This window comes from Nuphar pumila, chromosome 1 (assembly GCF_984573655.1).
Source record: "Nuphar pumila chromosome 1, dmNupPumi1.hap1.1, whole genome shotgun sequence".
Taxonomy (NCBI): domain Eukaryota; kingdom Viridiplantae; phylum Streptophyta; class Magnoliopsida; order Nymphaeales; family Nymphaeaceae; genus Nuphar; species Nuphar pumila.
Window position 1 is genome coordinate 5,606,447 of NC_143249.1, and position 18,353 is coordinate 5,624,799.

At 41.0% G+C, this 18,353-nt stretch overlaps 1 protein-coding gene across 2 annotated transcripts in view; it reads left to right on the top strand.

Annotated features, from left to right (window-relative positions):
* Positions 1–2,471, top strand: part of LOC149847782 (protein DWD HYPERSENSITIVE TO UV-B 1-like) — a 58,863-nt gene extending 56,392 nt beyond the window's left edge. For both annotated transcript variants that reach the window (XM_090000860.1, XM_090000819.1), the window contains 3 exons: positions 562–618; positions 1,639–1,701; positions 1,793–2,471. In XM_090000860.1, coding sequence (XP_089856986.1) covers positions 562–618; positions 1,639–1,701; positions 1,793–1,876 — 204 coding nt within the window. In that variant the 3' untranslated portion in view covers positions 1,877–2,471. The remainder of the gene's footprint in view (positions 1–561; positions 619–1,638; positions 1,702–1,792) is intronic.
* Positions 2,472–18,353: the final 15,882 nt, after the last annotated feature.

The following is an 18,353-nucleotide window of genomic DNA, read 5'->3' on the forward strand; positions in this document are numbered from 1 at the left end:
TAACTAGCATAAGGTTTCATTAATGTCCTATTATCAGGGCTCCATCTTGCCTCATGTATTTGGAGTACTCTATGGATGTAATTGGATTTTTTATATAATCATTAACAACCTTTCAAAGAAAATGAAGCATGGAATCTTGACTAATAATACAGGGCCAGGCAGGTAAAAATTGTCAGAGGAGATGGAGCCCTGTATTGTCAGAGGAATCAACTGGAAATATTGTCAGAGGAGAAATATCAATTTCTTGACTTTTTTCATCCTAAATACGGAAAAATTGTGCTGAATAGATCATTTTTATTTAGGTAGTTTGGCTTTCTAACCTGTTAAAGTTGGTGTCAGCATAGCCTGGTGTAAATTTGATGTGCTTTATAAGTTGTGCAAAGATGACATGGAAACCTTTCTGGTTAGTATCAAATTGTTTTCTCCTGTGGATTGAAATGTTTAGTTTAAGTCGAAAGCTGTCCATACAACAGAGCACAATGTGCCAGAAAATATCTGAGTCTGAAAGAAAGATGTTAAATAAATATAGGGAATTGATCCAGCATCCATGTTCTGTTACAGGGTGTTGGCTCAAGAAATGCTCGTTTTGTGCAGTCTCTTCGTGGTGATCCATTCCGGGTAAACTTCTTATCTCACTGCTGATGATATTTTCTTCAGCTTCCTATGCTTTTACTTTTGAATTAGTAAGGTTGTTCCAGTGTTCTTGGACATTAAGACGCACAGACTATGTCACAGGGACTCTCCAACTAGGTGCCGCACCCGAGTCGCACCCGCATCCGAGGTCATTTATGTGGGTGCAGTCAACGCACCCAGGGTCATTTATGTCCAACTTTTGGACTTTATATATATATATATATATATATATATATATATATATATATATATATATATATATATATATATATATATATATATATATATATATATATATATATATATACCGCACCCAAGTTTTTTGAAAGTGCCGCACCCCCGCACCCGCACCCATGTGACATAGCGCACAGATTATGTACCATGTTTTTCTCAACTTTCATATGTGATAACTTTGTGCATTCTGCAATGCAGTAAAAAAGGTGTCATGATATTTCTGCTGGATTTAAAATGTTTCAGCAGAAACCATTAGTCTTGTGAAATTTGTCTATTGGAAATTATTTCCTAGTAGTTGCCGACATAATTTTTTTAATATTTCTTCCCATTTTGTAAAACATTGATAAACTTTTGTCCATTATAAATTTCCAGAGGTAAACTGAAATTTCTCTAGGCTACATTGGAGTTGGGGCATTGAAGCAAGTTACATGGGAATGTAGTTAATTCCTTCTCTCAGTTTGTGACCAGAGAATTGGCATAAGGGGATTTTGAATTCCTTGTTTTAACATGCTTCTCATTTCAATAATTTGAGAGATTTGTAATTTAGTGGCATTGTGTTCTTGGTGCATGTTCTCTTGATTAAATAGCTCGTCCACCAGTTGCTCTCTTCACATGCAAAATATCACCCAACATCATGGCTGTGGCCATTTTCACTGAAATGAATCCTGAAATTCCCGGAAATGGTGGTTTTATGATAACTGATAATATGTTCTTGCCACATTTTCCTTTTCATGTTGAGCTATGTTTGATGTGATGTTTTGGCAAACCCAGGCTTTCCACATGAGTATTCTTGCAGCCTATGTGCGCCCAAGCACCAGCTCTGAAATCATACAAGTATATCTCTAATACCAAGATTGATGCTGCTTCTTTCTATTGAAATTTATACTTATTCATCTCAAGGTTTTTGCTTGATGCCTCTGCGTAGTTAAACTTGCTTGCGTCGGATACTAGTGATGAGGAAAAGGGCCATGATCAGCTCCATTGTCAGTCGAGAGGGTTGGGCGGTTGATCTCTCTCTGTTTGAGCCTACGGCATCAGGCAAGCAAGGGAATGATCTTTTGTAGTAACATCTTCATGGAGACATTCATGTGAGCTGTTATGCTTGTATAGTCTCATCTTCTTTCTATTAGTTATCTTAGAAAATGTAACGGTGTTGTTCTTTGTGTTTGTACAATCTTGTTAATCAGTCGTCCCACTCTTAGCCTGAAAAAAAAAGAAACAGTACCCCCAGTTCTGCAAACCAGCATGTTATGATGCACCTGGGTTCGAACCCCAGTTGCTGCCATTCTGTAAACTAGTAATGTGCTCGTGTGATGCACGAAAAGTGAAAAAACAAAGATTCAGCTATACTGCTCTGAGAGAGAGAGAGAGAGAGAGAGAGAGAGAGAGTTCATATGATAAACTCCATGCACGTGGATAATATTTGGTCATGTTGACATGACTGTCATTTAACTAGAAATCATGGGTGTAAGTTGTATCCACCCAATCTGACTCCGTGATGTGTTCAACATGGTTTGCTAATTTGTTAATCACACCTTGTATCGCACTTTTTTTATGTAAAAATATGATTTGTTTTTACTCATAAAATTATCAAACGTTCTGTCATTGGTTTTCTTAAGCTCTTAAAAAAAGCAGCTTACACGTTGTTATCATACAATCTAACACTCATTTTCCATTAAGCCAACCATATAAATCACATCCACAAAGTCTGATCTACAAGCATATTTCAATATATATATATATATATATATATATATATATATATATATATATATATATATATATATATATATATATATATATATGTGTGTGTGTGTGTGTGTGTGTGTGTGTGTGTGTGGAAAAAAACTGATGATTTCTACTTGATATGATGTCATTATTCAATATGGGTGTGCGTGTGTGTGGGTGTGTCTATATCAAGTTGGACATGTTCAGTCTCAGGTCAGGCCCATAAGGGCCTGATGAACTGCGGCCCTGGCCTCCTGCTGTCCTGTGCTAGCTCAAATGTACATGGGTCATATCTAGCCAAGATCCCAATTCAGTGGGGTCATGTTTACATGTTTTAGGGCTTGACTTAGGCCGGGCTGGGTTGGGCCCATATGAAAACTTTCTAACCCAGACCAAGCCTAGCCCAATGTATTGCTCTGCCCAAACCAGAATCGGTTCCAAAGGGGTTTTTGGTCCAAAAATCTCAATCCATGCTGATCAGAATGGAAGAAATTAATTAAACTAGAGCTGTCAACTTAAATACTCACGGGATATGTAATTAACTGATCTACATGAGAGACACTTACCCAAGTCAACCGAGTGGCCTTCAGCCTGAGGAGAAGGTGCCGATCCCTTTGTCCCAGGTTCAACTTCTACCAGGTGTGCAGGTGCCTTTAACTGGTGGGCTCCGTATGAGCTTGTGTATTTGTGACCCCACCTAGGGTTTACCTCACATGTGAGGCAGGCCTATTAAGTGACCTCGTTCTCTGTGAGGGTTCTTCATCATCAAAAAAATAAAAGATAACCAACGTGGGGCTCCGCTTGTCTGGCAGGAGCAGTTAGTGCGCGTCACCTTGTGTTGGGGCATTGCAAGTTCGAACCCCAAATGGTATTCTTGTATAACTGGTAGGGGTCTGCCTAACCCCAGCTTTCTCTGTTCGGAAAAAATAAAAGATGTAAGAGAGAATAGCAATCAGTTTATACTGAGAGTCATTGATCCTCGAGATTGACGGCTAATCCTTAAGAAATTATTTTACGTAATGCAATTTTCACAGCACGATACCTTAGAAAAATAAATTAAAAACCAAGTCAGGCAGTACCATTATTCTCCAAAAATGCCAAAATATAAAATGATAATAGAAAAGTCGTTTTCCTCGTGGATGGCACAAAGAGGAGCCTTAATTTGCACAATTTTGGGAGTCATTGTTTATTCAATCAACTATTGTTGGCAATATAGGACCCCACCTCTACAAAGTGATTGAGAAACTTGCGATAGCTAGCCAACCATGGCTTGTGGTCGCCCTAGATTTTTGTTATTACCCTTCAAGTGCAAGCGAAGATTTCCATCTTTTTTTTTTCGATTCCTTTCTCAAAATCTGCTGCAGCTGCATGGTCCCTTCCCGCATCCCGCAAATGACTCACAAGAAAGAAAAATCCTAGAACAAAATGAGAGGTAGCTAACCAACTTCTATAGATTGTTCAAACTTCCAATCCAAACCAAACTTATGGTTGGTCCTCTTAACCATCATGGACTATCAAACCATTTTATCAATGTTTGTGTGGAAGACAAGCTATAAGCTATGTCACAAGGACACGAACACGAACCGCGACTCAATATGATATTGGGCCGCGAGTTTGCAAAATTTTTCAAAACTAAGATAGTGGGATATAGACTTTTTTATTAATTAATTGCTTAAAGAATATTTTTTTACATTTAATATGTAAAAATATATTTATAATTAAATATGCCCACAAGGGCTTTGCCTTCATAACCAAGGACCAATGTGGTTTTTCACTTGACATGGGATAACCGCGGTTCAAAACCCACAGAAGTTGCGTGCATTCTCTTAAGGGCAAGGAGGACTTCAAGGGTTTTGCCAACTGGAACTCAGCCAATGTGCGGTTGGTGATAGGGCTTTTTCTTTTGGCCAACTCCCCTAAAAAAATCCTTGATCTATAAAAAAAAAAAAGTAATGTTTTAAACTTTGTTACCACCTTGCCAAATTTGGTTGCTTGGCATGACATGTTGAGAGAGTTATGAAGGGTTCAGCATCCAGCAATAAAGGGTAGAACCAATGTTGTCAGTATCGGCCAGAATCAGCCTGGCCAATAAGTATGGTATCGGCAAAAAATCGATACCATACTAACCTGAATCAGTTATTTTTAATAAATGTAAAATTACATAAAATTTATTTTTAATATTATTTTAATACTATCTTAATGGTTTTGACACGTGTCATGTTCTGATTGAGAAAATATTTTTTAATTATTTTTAGCCAATCAGAATGATTCACTTGAGAATGGGCATCTGCCGATTCACCTGAATGGTTGACCAAACGATTCAGGGCTGATGCTGATACTGACAACATTGGTTAGAACTACATAAAGATGTCTACTAACCAATCTCTTAGGACGATATAAAGGCTATTGTAAGTTCACGAGGACAATGGTCCCTCAGGGTATCTTTGATGCACTGTCCCTGCATGATTTTAGACGAAAATAGCGTTGGAGACAATGTTTTCAACAAATATTGGATGCAGCCGCGTCCTTATTTCTATGTAATTTTTATTCCACCCCTTGTTACGATGAGGACGAGGACAGGCGAGACGAAATTAAAAAAAATATAGGGGGAAGAGGGGTCCCTCTCTCTCTTTCTCTCTCTCTTATAGCCAGCTGGAGGCCGGTGGGGGTGAGCCGGTGCCGATCATCACCGGCGCCCGTGGTGAGGCCGGCGGCCAGGTTCTCCTTCTTCTTTGTCTTTCTCACTTCTTCGTTTTTCCTTTTTTTCTCTCTCTTCTTCTTCCTTCTTCGACTCTCCCCCTTGTTCTTTCTTTTTCATTTTTCTTCTTCTTCGTTCCCCTTCTTCATTCTTCATTCTTCATTCTTCATCATCTCTCCACATTCTTCTTCTTCTTCTTTTTCTTCTTCTTCTTCTTCTTTTTCATAGTTTTTTCTTTGATTTTCATAGATCAGTGATTTGAATCAAATTTTTTAAATTAAGGTTTTTGTTGTTAATTTGAGTAGGATTTTTTTTCTTTAATTAGGACTTTGAATCAAAATTTCTAAATGAGGGTTTTTTTATAGTTAATTTGATTATGGTTTTCTTTTATTTGATTAGAGTTTTTTTATTGATTAGGGCTTTGAATCAAATTTCTTAAATTAGGGCTTTTTGTAATTAATTTGATTAGTTTTTCTTTATTTTCTTTGATTAGTTAATTAGGCTTTTTCTTTTAGCCAACTCCCCTAAAAAAATCCTTGATCTATAAAAAAAAAAAAGTAATGTTTTAGACTTTGTTACCACCTTGCCAAATTTGGTTGCTTGGCATGATATATTGAGAGAGTTACGAAAGCTTCAACATCCAACAATAAGGGTTAGAACCAGTGTTGTCAGTATCGGCATGTCCGATACATATGGTATCGACAAAAAATCGAATTGCTTATTTTTAATAAATATAAAAATACATAAAATTTATTTTCAATATTATTTTAATACTATTTTAATGGTTTTAACATGTGTCATGTTCGGATTGACAAAATATTTTTTAATTATTTGTAGCCAACTCAGAATGATTCACTTGAGAATCAGTATCGACTTATTCACCTGAATCATGTGGCTAAACGATTCAGGGCCAATACTGATATGACAACATTGGTTAGAACTACATAAAGATGTCGACTAACCAATCTGTTAGGATGATATAAAAGCTACTGTAAGTTCACGAGGATAATGGTCCCTGGGGGGTATGTTTGATGCACTATCCCCACACGATTTCGGAAAAAAATTTGCATTGAAGACTGTTTTCAACAAACATTAGATGCGGCAGACGTGCAAAACATGTTCGCCAGCACATCCTTATTTCTCTGTCATTTTTGTTCCACCCCTTGTTACGATGAGAATGGGACAGGCGAGACGAATTAAAAAAAAAATCAGGGGAAGAGGAGCCCCCCCCCCCTCTCTCTCTCTCTCTCAGCCACGCGGAAGCCAGCTGGGGTGAGCTGGTGCCAATCATCACTGGTGCCCATGGTGAGGGCGGTGGCCAGGTTCTCCTTCTTCTTTGTCTCTCTCACTTCTTTGTTTTTCATTTTTTCTCCTTTTTCTTCTCTCTTATTCCTTCTTCTTCATCTCTCTCCCTTGTTCTTTGTTTTCCATTTTTCTTCTTTTCACTTCTTCGTTCTTCATAGATTAAGGTTTTTTTCTCCTTTTTTTTGTTTCCCTTCTTCTTCATTCTTTATTCTTCATTTTTCTTCTTCATTCTTTATCTCGCCACCTACTTCTTCATTCTTCATTCTTTGTTTTTCTTCTTCTACTACTTTTTAGGGCATTATTGGTTCTTCTTCTTCTTTTTTCATGATTTTTTCTTTCATTTTCATAGATTAGGGATTTGAATCAAGATTCTTAAATTAAGGTTTTTGGTGTTAATTTGATTGTCACCGGCCTACGGTTGCCAGGAATGGCAGTCTCCCCACGACGACAATTGCCATCGACCGACGACCAAAGTCGCCCCACAGTGACAGGTGGTCGCCTCATAGGATGGCTCTGTCGTTGTTGAAGGCTGTTACCCCATGGCAACAGTCTGCCGAGAAAACAACATCACCATCATCTGTTGTTGTTTGCGATAGACTGTCGGAATGATGGGTGACCCATGTCACCCCACGACGACATGAGTTCAGAGCGCCTGAATTCAGAGAACGTCAGGAGGCCCTACACTCACCCACGCCCAGCTGAATGCGTGGGTGTGGGCCCATAACCCAATGTTGGCGTTGCCTGCAAAAACAATCACAGAAAACATACCTGATGACGCCATGGTGTGCGAGTGCGGATGCTTGGCGAGTTCGGTGTTCTCCTCAGTCGGTCGACGCCTACGATGAGCCCAGGCCTTAGGTCGACGTTTAGCAGGACCCTTTACCACGTAGGCCTTATGTGGTATTTGGGGTAGGCTAATTGCTATGAATCTCTCATCATTTTCATGGCAGCCTATCCCTTATATAATGGGAGAAATAGGCAGTTACGCAGTGGCGAAGCCAGGGGTGGGCATGGGTGGGCGGTCGCCCACCCCAGAATCAGTGGCGGAGCCACATAGCGGCCAGGGTAGGCAGGCACGTGCCCACCCTGACCTGAAAAATTCCCCGATATGGGGGTTCATGGCGAGTAGTGCCCACCCTGACCAGACTACCTGACCTCTTTTACACTGTTTCCCCAACTCTTCTCTCTCTCTCAGGGCACGATTATGCAGAAAGTCTATTATTTTCTCGCTATCCATTCTCAATGAAACCCCTTTTCCTCTTTTGATTTTCAAAATTTCTGGTTGTTGATGCTTAATTTTGGTTCTTGTAGGGTTTTCCTTTTCTCATTCTGCATAGTTCAGTTCTTATAGCAGTTGCAGAATCACCAACTTGAGTTAATTTGTTAGGGTTATGGTTTCGTTGTGATGGTTGTGATAAAAATCATCCTGAAAATAGAAAAAAGGACTTTAAGGGTTCCTGTGAAATGTGCCTCTTGTGACATGATACCGATTTAAGAACCCGATAGAGCACAAGTATGAAATCGTGAGGAAATTGCAAGAAATGAAGCATAAATGTGGAATGAGTGGAGATGGAGAGAATGTTGCTCCAGCGCTGAAGAAGGCAAATATAGGAATTGCCGTTGCTGATGCTACTAATGCAGCTAGGAGTGCATCTAACATTTTCCCTATAGAACCTGGGTCAGTTTTGAATCAGTATAATGCATGATGTTTGTTAGGGTTTAGGTTTTTTATTTAGTTTATTTTTAAATGGCATAAATATTTAATTTAAGTTTTAAAGTTTTTTCTGTTTTTTTAATAAGCATTAGCCATTAAATGAATACTTTATTTTGGTTGGAATATTAGATTTTTTTCAATGAGCATAAATCTATGAATTTTTTAGGAATTAGGGTGTTTATTTGGATATTTTCAAATGATGTAAATGTTTAATTATGGTTTTTGAATTTTTCGTGTTCTTTTCTCTTTTCAATTATCATTAAACATGATTTCATTAATGAATGCTTGATTTTGGTTATCGGTTGTATTTTTGTGTTATTTTGGTTTTTCATATGACATGAATATTTAAGTAGGTATTTTTGTCAATCTTTTTTCAATCAACATTAAACAAGATTCCATGAATGCAAGGTTGGTTTTGGTTAGAATTTTAGTTTTTTTTTTCAATTAGCTTATTTATGAATTATTAGGATTTAGGGTTTTGACTTGGTTTCTTACCATGTGTTTGTGCCCACCCTAGTTTAGGTTCCTAGCTCCGCCACTGCAGTTACGTGAATGTGGTCTCTCCACATTCACGTAACTCCCACCCACTATCCCCATTATGAGGCCCACTAATGTGGCCCACTAATGGTGTCAAACCGGGTCATCCTGTGGGTTGGACCCAAACCCATTATATCCAACAGTACAGAGGCCATTGAAGTTCTGTAGTGTATCAGAAGCCTCTTGACACAGTTTGCTTTTCTTGTTGTCCTGTTTCTCTGCGACATTAATGCATATATATTTTGTTGGTGACTTATCTATTTCTTGGTATCCCTGTGTTTTTTGAACGGGGTTTGCTTTTCAAGTTTGTGGGTGTGTTTGTTTGTTTGTGTTTTTTGTTGGGTAAGTTGAGATTAAATAGCATAGTTTATTGATGGTAGAGTTTTGAAGTGCGTGAATGTATGTTCATTGGTGTGTGTGTGTTACTGGGTGATGGAGAGTCATTCGGGCTCTACTATGTGCTCCAGTGTGTATGAAATTCTTTTTTGTGGTTTGTCATATTGATACTTGACAATGTAGAAGCTATACTGTAGGAACTCAATGGAATTGTTGAAAGAAACCATGTTTGAGTTCCTGATGTGCATTTCTATTCAAGATTCTTGGGATGCCATTTTTGTTTAGTATTGTGGCAACGTGCCTTTTGTTTTGGTGGGAAGGCATGTTCTTTCTTTCTCTCTTTTTCGTGAATCCATAGTTCAAGCTTGATGAGCTGCAGGCTCTATGAATATTCCCAAGAATTGTGGTAATATTTGGCTGCATAGAAGGACAAAGAATAATACGGAATTGATAGTTTAGTTGTCCCTTTTCTAACATAAATTATTGGAGACAGGATAACCATGGTTTTAATGGATCAGTGTGTTGACAACGGTGAATTTGTTATTTTTGTGTATGTTTTCGTTAACATGCATATGGATTTTGAGTTTTACGTCAACTGTCCAGTTGCTTCTTCCAGAGTCAAATATTTTGAGGCTTAATTAGATCCTCCATGATAAGAATCTGGATGAATGGCCTTCCACATGAAATGTGTTGAAGGCTTCTGCTAAAGAGTGGCTATTTGGTCCACCTTTGTTAACGATAACATGGATTATTGTTGAGAATACTGTATGTCCGTTTAGAATCTTATGGAATACAAGTTTCTTTTGCCTTGGCATGCAAACCTGTGTAGTTAGGGGTGGGCCTAGGTGCTTGCTTGGGCTCCTAGCAATTAGCAAGAATGAGACTTAGCATAATTGTGCAGTTTGTATATATATATATATATATATATATATATATATATATAGTGATTGGTTCCTCCTAGCAAATGAATCATGCTAAACACATCGGTGGGGTCTGATTTACAAAATATAGCTTGGAATATTGAAAATCAGCACTGTTCACACTGTATGGATGGTAGGAGGAACCAATTCCCCTCTCTCTCTCTCTCTCTCTCTCTCTCTGGGTGACTTTCCTCAGAATGGTTGTTCTTGTTCCCATGTTTGCAGCATTCACTGTGGAGCCACAGGAAAGGTGCCATTTCTGCAGAAATGGTGTTGTTTCTATGGGATGTAGATGCACCCTACTCGTCATCTCTAGAGAGGGTTTTATTAAAATTGCTTCATCATTCTTGACATTACTTGGAGAAATGGATTTATAGTATATAATAGTTGCTTGAAGCTTCTTTTAAAGCCTTAGAGCTTGTCTATGTTACCTTGACACCTGGACATCGACACCAACACTCCTAGACACTTCATTTTTTAACATACAAGTATCCAAGAAAAAATGGATCTTCGGTGTCACATGTCCGACACTTTTGAGTGTCTTAAACACCATGTGTCTGATGTCACACTTCATGTTAGCCTTGTTTAAACTTATTTTTTTCTCCATATATTTTATTGGGACAACTCCATAAAAATAAGTGGCGGTCTTGTCAGTGTCCAAGTAACATAGGAGTTTGTTTTGCAATTTGCCTTTTTCTCAGTGGAACCCATGTCATCAGGAGCTTTCTTACCTAGTCATTTTGCATAGTACTTCGTGTTGCCTATCACATTGATATCTAAACTTGTTTAATTAATTGAGCTTTCTGTTTCTGTGTCATGCATGCTACTTTTGTATGCTAATCGGTGTTCTTGCAAACACGTTCATATGGCATTGTTCATTCCCGACATGATTTTATTGGTTCATGGTGTCTGTGTGGTGGCCGTTGTTTCGGTTGCTTACTCAGATTAGCTTCCCAATTCATGTTTTCTTTGTATTCAACTGATTGAACAAGATCTGAGTTTTTTCCTTGGCCTTTTTTTGTTACCAATCTGGTCTGTTTGACAGTGTGATGCATACGTGTGCTCTACCTATAATGTGCCAGATCCTCTCTAACAGGCATTCAAGCTCATGTGAAGCCTTTTATGTTCAGCCATAGAATAGATTAGATTTGATTTAGTGTCTTCCAACATGTGATTATCAGCCAAAAGGACTTGGTCTACAACTATAGCTCCTTACCACTGCTCAGTAGGTGTACTGTTTCCCCTTGGAACCAACTTGCTGTTATACTGATGGGGTAGGAGAGAGATCGTTTTATTAGTGCTGATTTTTATTGTATGGTTCTCCATATGCATCATTACTTTGTCAATACTTTCCTGATTTTTCATTTTGGTTAATGAGGAACTGCTTAATTTCCCATACTCTTGAGCTTATCTGTCTGCCTTGGTTCACAAACTCACCTTTTCCATTGGGTAATATACTGCAAATAAGCTGCAATAGCTTTTGAACAAGTGTATGGATATTGGTTTACTGCTTCGGGATGCTTTTGAACAAAAGTATGTATGGAGGTTTTTTTATTGACTAAGCCATGATTTTAGGGAGCAACTGCTGGTTACAGTTTTTCATCTCCACACATGGAATGAGATCCTTATCAATTTACTGGCTTTACTAACTATGGAATCAGGATTTTTTTTTTTCATCTCCACACATGGAATGAGATCCTTATCAATTTACTGGCTTTACTAACTATGGAATCAGGATTTTTTATAAATGTGTGCTGGTTCAGCAGCCACTGGGCAGTAAATAGCAAATGCAAGGATAAACAGTTTGTTCACCCTCGTGCAGACTGTCATATTTCTTCTGCTCATCACTTTGCGCAGATTTTCTTCCCCGTCTCTAAACCTTGGATGGTTGAGGATTGAAGATAATTCCTGTTCACTGTCTAAAATTAATTATAGTAGTTGTTAATATGTTAAACTATAAAACTTTGTTTGTTTGTTTTTTTGACATCTTAATTCTTATTGTTTCAGGACCCTGATAATAAAAAAATCATAATATGTGATGAGAAGCTGAAGAAATTTTTTTGGTGGTAAAGAGCGAGTCGGGTTTCTTGAGATCTCTGGTCTGATTAATCCTCACTTTTTGAGGTGAATTATGGGTCCTTGGCAATGTTTTTAACTAGGAGAGGTTGACATGAAGTTAGCATTTTGTACATGGTTTAGTTTCAAGATGATGCATGACTTAAAAAAAAAAAGTTGCTGCTTCATGTTACAGCTTTTTGTTAAACCTGCTATCTTCTGCCCAATTTTGCTCTCTCTCTCTCTCTCTCTCTCTCTCTCTCTCTCTCTCTCTCTCTCTCTCTCTCACACACACACACACACACACACACACATGGGTTAATAGCTTTTGCTGGGCCTTGCAGCCAGGAAAATACTGACCTAAATGTTTGGGAAGAATCCTAGGCCAAGAAGATTTCCTTTTGAGTTTGCTTCCCGGGATGAGCTGTCAGTTATGCGCTGTGGTGAACATCAATCATGGTATAAACGAGAAAACAGGGTTAGTGTTCAATCTGTTGCATCCAAAGCTTTATGGAACGGCTGAAGAGTTCCTCACTTGGTAACTTTAGGCTTCTGTCTACTGTTGGTGGTTGGCTCAGTTTGAGTCACTCAACTAGGGTTACATCATTCATGTAGTGTTTTTTTTAGAATGAATCATGTAGTACTTTATTGTATACAATACGGGGATCAATGACCGCATAATTCTTAGCTAGGACTGTGACGCCAAGATAGAAGCCATCTGTTCTTTATGTTGGCCTCTGTTTTTCTACTCTGGTGCTATGCTGCTATATTTTTATTGATGGGTCATGATGATTTGCAACGGCCACAGTCGAGTCTTTTGTAACCTATGTCAACTACTGGACCAAGCCAACATACTGGAGCAGATCCAGTGATGGGGCCCGAGTACTTTACAAAGATTGTTTTTTTTTTTTGAAAGGCAAGCTGGGGTTAGGCAAACGCCTACCAGCTATACAACTATACCATGGGTTTTGAACTTGCAACGGCCCAACACAAGGTGGCGTGCACTAGCTCCTCCTACGAGATAAGTGGAGCTCCTGTTGGTAATTTTTCTTTTTTATAAGCATACTTTACAAAGTATTTGGGCCACAAAACACAGAAAGCCACTGCAGGTTACACAGAAAATCGCTACACACTTCCCGGTGAGCAAGAGGAACCTCGAGGATTTTACCAACTGAAGGCCAGCCAATGTCTGGTCGGTGATGGGAGTTTTTTCCTTGGATTATTATCCAAAAGAAAGAATCGCTGTTTTGTGTGGCCCCAATCACCTAACCACGTTTCTGCAACAAAGTTGTGGGATGAAATTGGTGGTTCAGTTTTATGATCAAAACAACAATCAACAATATTTTACGGCTCTGTTTGTGAGGTACGTAGTGGTTTTCTCAACAGTCTATGCTGTTTGGGAGTAGTTTTCCCAACAGTTTTATTGTTTGGGAGTTGGGAGTTAGGGACGTTGCCAAAAACACCGTGTTGTGGATGCCTGGATGGATTTGGCAGCTCCAAAACCTCAACGCTATGCACAAAAAGATGCTTTTGACAACGTCATTCCCAACACCACATTTTGGCAGCTTCATATTTTGGTAATATCACTTTGCCAGAAGCATATTTTGGCACCACATGTAAACAGTGTTTCCATCTCAATGATGGCTTCCAATCAGCTTAAGGGTGAATTAGGGTTGGCCATCAGGCCGGATGCCTGACGGAATGTCGGGTACCTGGCCTGTATTTCGGGGTGTCGACGGGCTGGGTTTGCTTCGGACCCAGGTGAAACAGACCTGGACCAGATTTTTGGGTAAGATATCTAGTTCGGATTCGGTTCTAATCGGATTTACTATAAGAGAAACCATACCCAGATCGGATAAGAACTACATGAACCACACCCAGACCATACCTGGTAAAATAATATTTTTTATCATTTTTTCATTGAAAAATTGCCGGTCTTAGTAGGAACTTGGGTCTGCATTGGGTCTGGTATAAAATTTCACAAACTATACCCGGATCCATGTATTAATTGAACCTTTGGGTCTTAATCGGGTCTTCTTATTTGTCACCATACCTGGACCCTATAGGTAGGGGTGGCAATCGTGTCGGGTTGGCGGGTCAGAACACCTCAACACGAACTCGACCTGTTTATTAAACGGGACGGATGTGGCAAACACGAACACAACCCATTTATTAAACGGGTAACCCGACCTGACACGGTTAACCCGTTTAATAAACGGGTCGGGTCGACCCGACACGATTACACGACACGACGTGTTGCGGGTTCGAACTGGCCGTCACAAACATAAATGATAAACCCCAAGCAAAGCGTTCCAAGAAACCACTTTCGGTGAAGCCCCAAATGAGCGTGTTTCAGGCGAAGATGTCGGGGTTGCGGATGCGATGGAAGATGGCCAAGGCGTAGTCTGGCGAGGAGGAGGGGGAGAGCGAGCAGGCGGTGATGAGCGGGCCGACGGCGACGGTGACTCCGGCGAGGCCGACAATCTGAGCATGGGCTTGCTTGATGTGGGACAGCGGCGAGCATCGGTGGAGGAGGGAGAGGGAAGGGTGGGTTGCCAATGCGGGAGGTGTTGCCGATGGAGGAGGGTGGCGGAGGCGGGTAGGAGAGAGAGTGTGTGTGGTGATGGGTAGCGGTGGGCATTTGGGAATGGACCATGGGGTGACCCGCCCGCCTAACCCGTGTAAACGGGTTGCGGGTTCGTGTAAATGGGTTGACCCGCCCGCCTAACCCGTTTATTAAACAGGTCAAACGGGTTGACGGGTTTGCATACCCCTAACACGAACCCGTTTAATAAACGGGTTAGGTGGGTCGACCCATTTACGACACAAACCTGTTTAAGCCAAACCCGAACCCGGCTAAGAAGCGGGTTGGCGGGTCGTGTCAGATTTTGCCACCCCTACCTATAGGGTTTGGTTTGGGTCGGGTCTGGATAAACCGACCTGTTGACACCCCTACCTATGTTGGGTCATGCTCAGCCTGCAATTTGCAGCCCAGGCCCAATTCACAACCCTCTACCTCTCTCATCTCAATTTGATCAGACACCCTCGGATCTCATCGCTAGTCTGACTCCCTCCCTGTCAAATTATAAATTTGCTGATTTAGGGGGTTTTAGTTTGTGGTGGGATCTTATATGTGATCCCCTGTTTGAATAAGGGATGGATCAAGGCGTAGCCCCCCATGCCTTTAGCCATGTGGTTGTTCTCAGTAGGGGGTGACAACGGGTCTGGTTTGGTTCAAACTCAGGTAGAATCGGACTTGGATCAGATTTTCAGGTATGGTACCGGTCTGGACCCAAGTCCAATTGGGTCCACTATAAGAAAAACCATACCAGGTAAAACCATATTTTATTTATCATTTTTACAATGAAAATTTGTGGGTCTTAATTGAAACTCAGGTCAGGTCCGAGTCTGGTATAAAATTTTATAAACTATGCCCGGGTCCATGAGTTAATCGGCCCTTCGGGTCTAGACCCAGGTTTTCTTATTTACAACCATACCGGGACCCTATAGGGTTTGGTTCGGGTCAGGTCCCGGTAAACCAGGCCCGTTGACACCCTTAGTTCTCAGAAGAGATACACGGTATTCAGACACACCTTTGGGTCTCACACCTGACAGTCCCTGTCCCAAGATGGAGGGTGATTAGGTGCTTAATGCACAAATATTTGTGATCTGATCTTTTCACCCCAGGGAGAGGGTTCTACGGTGGAAGTTGGAATGAATTGAGATCAGGTGAAACGTAATTGTACACTTTAAGTGTGCTGCTGCACCTGATCGCCCATCTTGAGCCCCACAGATGGAAGGTGCTGAAGTGCAGCAGCACATAAAAAATGTGCAATGCCATTGCACCCGATCAAGCCTGCAATTGAAGCCCAGCCAGAATAAAGTTTATAGATGAAGGTCAGGCACATGTAAGTTGGATTGATCCTATCCAAGCCGACCAACACCCTAAACTGGCCACATCTGATTGGAGAGAACTGGTTGGATTCTAAACTTTCATGCACGAAACTTGCTCTGGATATGCGAGCTGGTCTGGTATAACTCAGATCTGGCTCAGCTTTTCTCCACCCACTCCCCCATGTTCTGGCCTTGGAATGCTGACCCAGGTGAATCATGGTAGTGTTGAAGTTTCTACCAAATCAAATGCTAGCATTGTGAGCATGACTGTGCGGAGAGAGAGAGAGAGAGAGAGAGAGAGAGAGAGAGAGAGATGAATCAAAGATATCAACATTACGACAGGTTCAACAGCCGTTGAAACCGACAAACAAGACAAAGAACACATAAGCCAAAAATAGACACAAAATACAGATAAAAATCGAGGCGATCAGTCCGGATCCGGGGGAGGCCTTAGCGGCAAGTGGGGTTGAAGATCCGGAAGGCATATGCGTAACGATGCGTATACATCCGCCAAAATATAATTTACTAACTTGTTGAAATTAACCGGGGACTGCCTGAAAATAGCATTATTGCACGACATCCAAACGGCCCTCCAGAAAGAGAGCAACCAAGTTCTTCAAATGATCTGCCAACTTTTACATCTACGAACTAGCTGGGGTCCCCACAAGAGGTCTACAGCGAAAGACTCCTGGCGCACGGACACGACCGGTTTATTCCAGGTAACCTTAAAGATATCTTAAAAGACCTGACATTCCCAGAATAGGTGCAACGCAGATTCTTCGGCCCTCTCGCAGATAACACATTTACTCACAATACAGAAACCTATAGACTTGAGGAAGCTATCTGTCTGCACCCGATTATGCAAAATAAGCCAAGCAAGGAAGCGCGCTCTCGGAGGAGGACCTTTGCCCCAGATAATTCTCATATGAAACTGATTCACACCTGCCGGAAGGAGAGAAAGGTAGGTGTCTTTAGTGCGGACGGAGCCATTCGGGGTGATCGCTCTACAAAGGAACTGGCTCTGAGCGACGTCGTCACCCTCACCACCCCATACAACAGACCAAGCTTGAATCCACGATCTCCGCAGATGCGAAATGGGCGACCTAATTGCGTGCTGACCCCCAAACAAAGACTCCACTGATCCATATTTAGCCTGAAAGAAATTCGCACAAGGGGACCCCGATTGATGTGCAAGTCAACTTTGCTTAACAACCAGAACAATACTTCTTAACCTAGAGTCCGAAATCCCCAAACCCCCTCTATTCTGCGGTAGCCTTATCGTTTCCCAACCCACAAGGTGACGTTTTTTATTGTTACCTTGCCCAGACCAAAGAAACCTGGTTAATACTCTAGAGAGCTTCTTATTAATCCTCACAGGCATAAGGAACATAGACATCATAAATTCTGGCATCGCATTTAAAACATGCTTGATGAGAGTATGTCTGTCGGCAATCGAAAGGTAGGAGGCTTGCCAAGTCGAAATTTTAGTCTGAACCTTTTAAAGAGTGGTGTTCCAAGCAACTGATGGAATCCGTGAGAGCTGAAGCGGCAGACCAAGGTAGGAGAAAAACTTATCCGAAGTGGCACACTGAAAGATCTTCTGCCCAATGGCTTGCATATGCGGAGGAACATTGATCATGGACATGCAACACTTATCATTGTTTAGCGAGAGGCCCGACATCGATAGGAAGAAGAGGATGATGAGCCTGACTCTTAACATCTGTTCGATGGATCCAACTCCGAACACAATCATATCATCTGCGTAAGTAAGAATATTGCTCTGGAACTCCTGAACTCCTAGTGGCTTAATAAAACCACACCCCATTGCCCTCTTGAGCAAGACTACAATGCCTTCAGAAACGACGTTAAAAAGCAGAGGGGACAAGGGGCATCCTTGCCGAATACCACGCCCAACCTTGAACTGCTTACCACAGGCCCCGTTAATCTGAATTTGGGATTATGCATTAGTGACCAACTCACGCACCCAGCTAGAGAAGCGCCGACCAAATCCAAAGTTCTCCAACATGTGAAAGAGGAAAGGCCAGTGCACCGAGTCATACGCTTTGTGGAAGTCAAGTTTAAGAGTAAAGAACGGCCTCCCACTGGACTTCATAGAGTGAACCACCTCTGTGGCCAAAATAAATGAATGTTGCAGCCGTCTATGGGGAATGAAGGCAAATTGAACATCTGAAAAGATCTGATTAGCGACAGATCGCATCCTGGTAGCCAATACCTTGGCGATGATCCGATAGATTCCCCCTAAGACCGAGATAGGACGATACCGCGCTATGTCCACCAA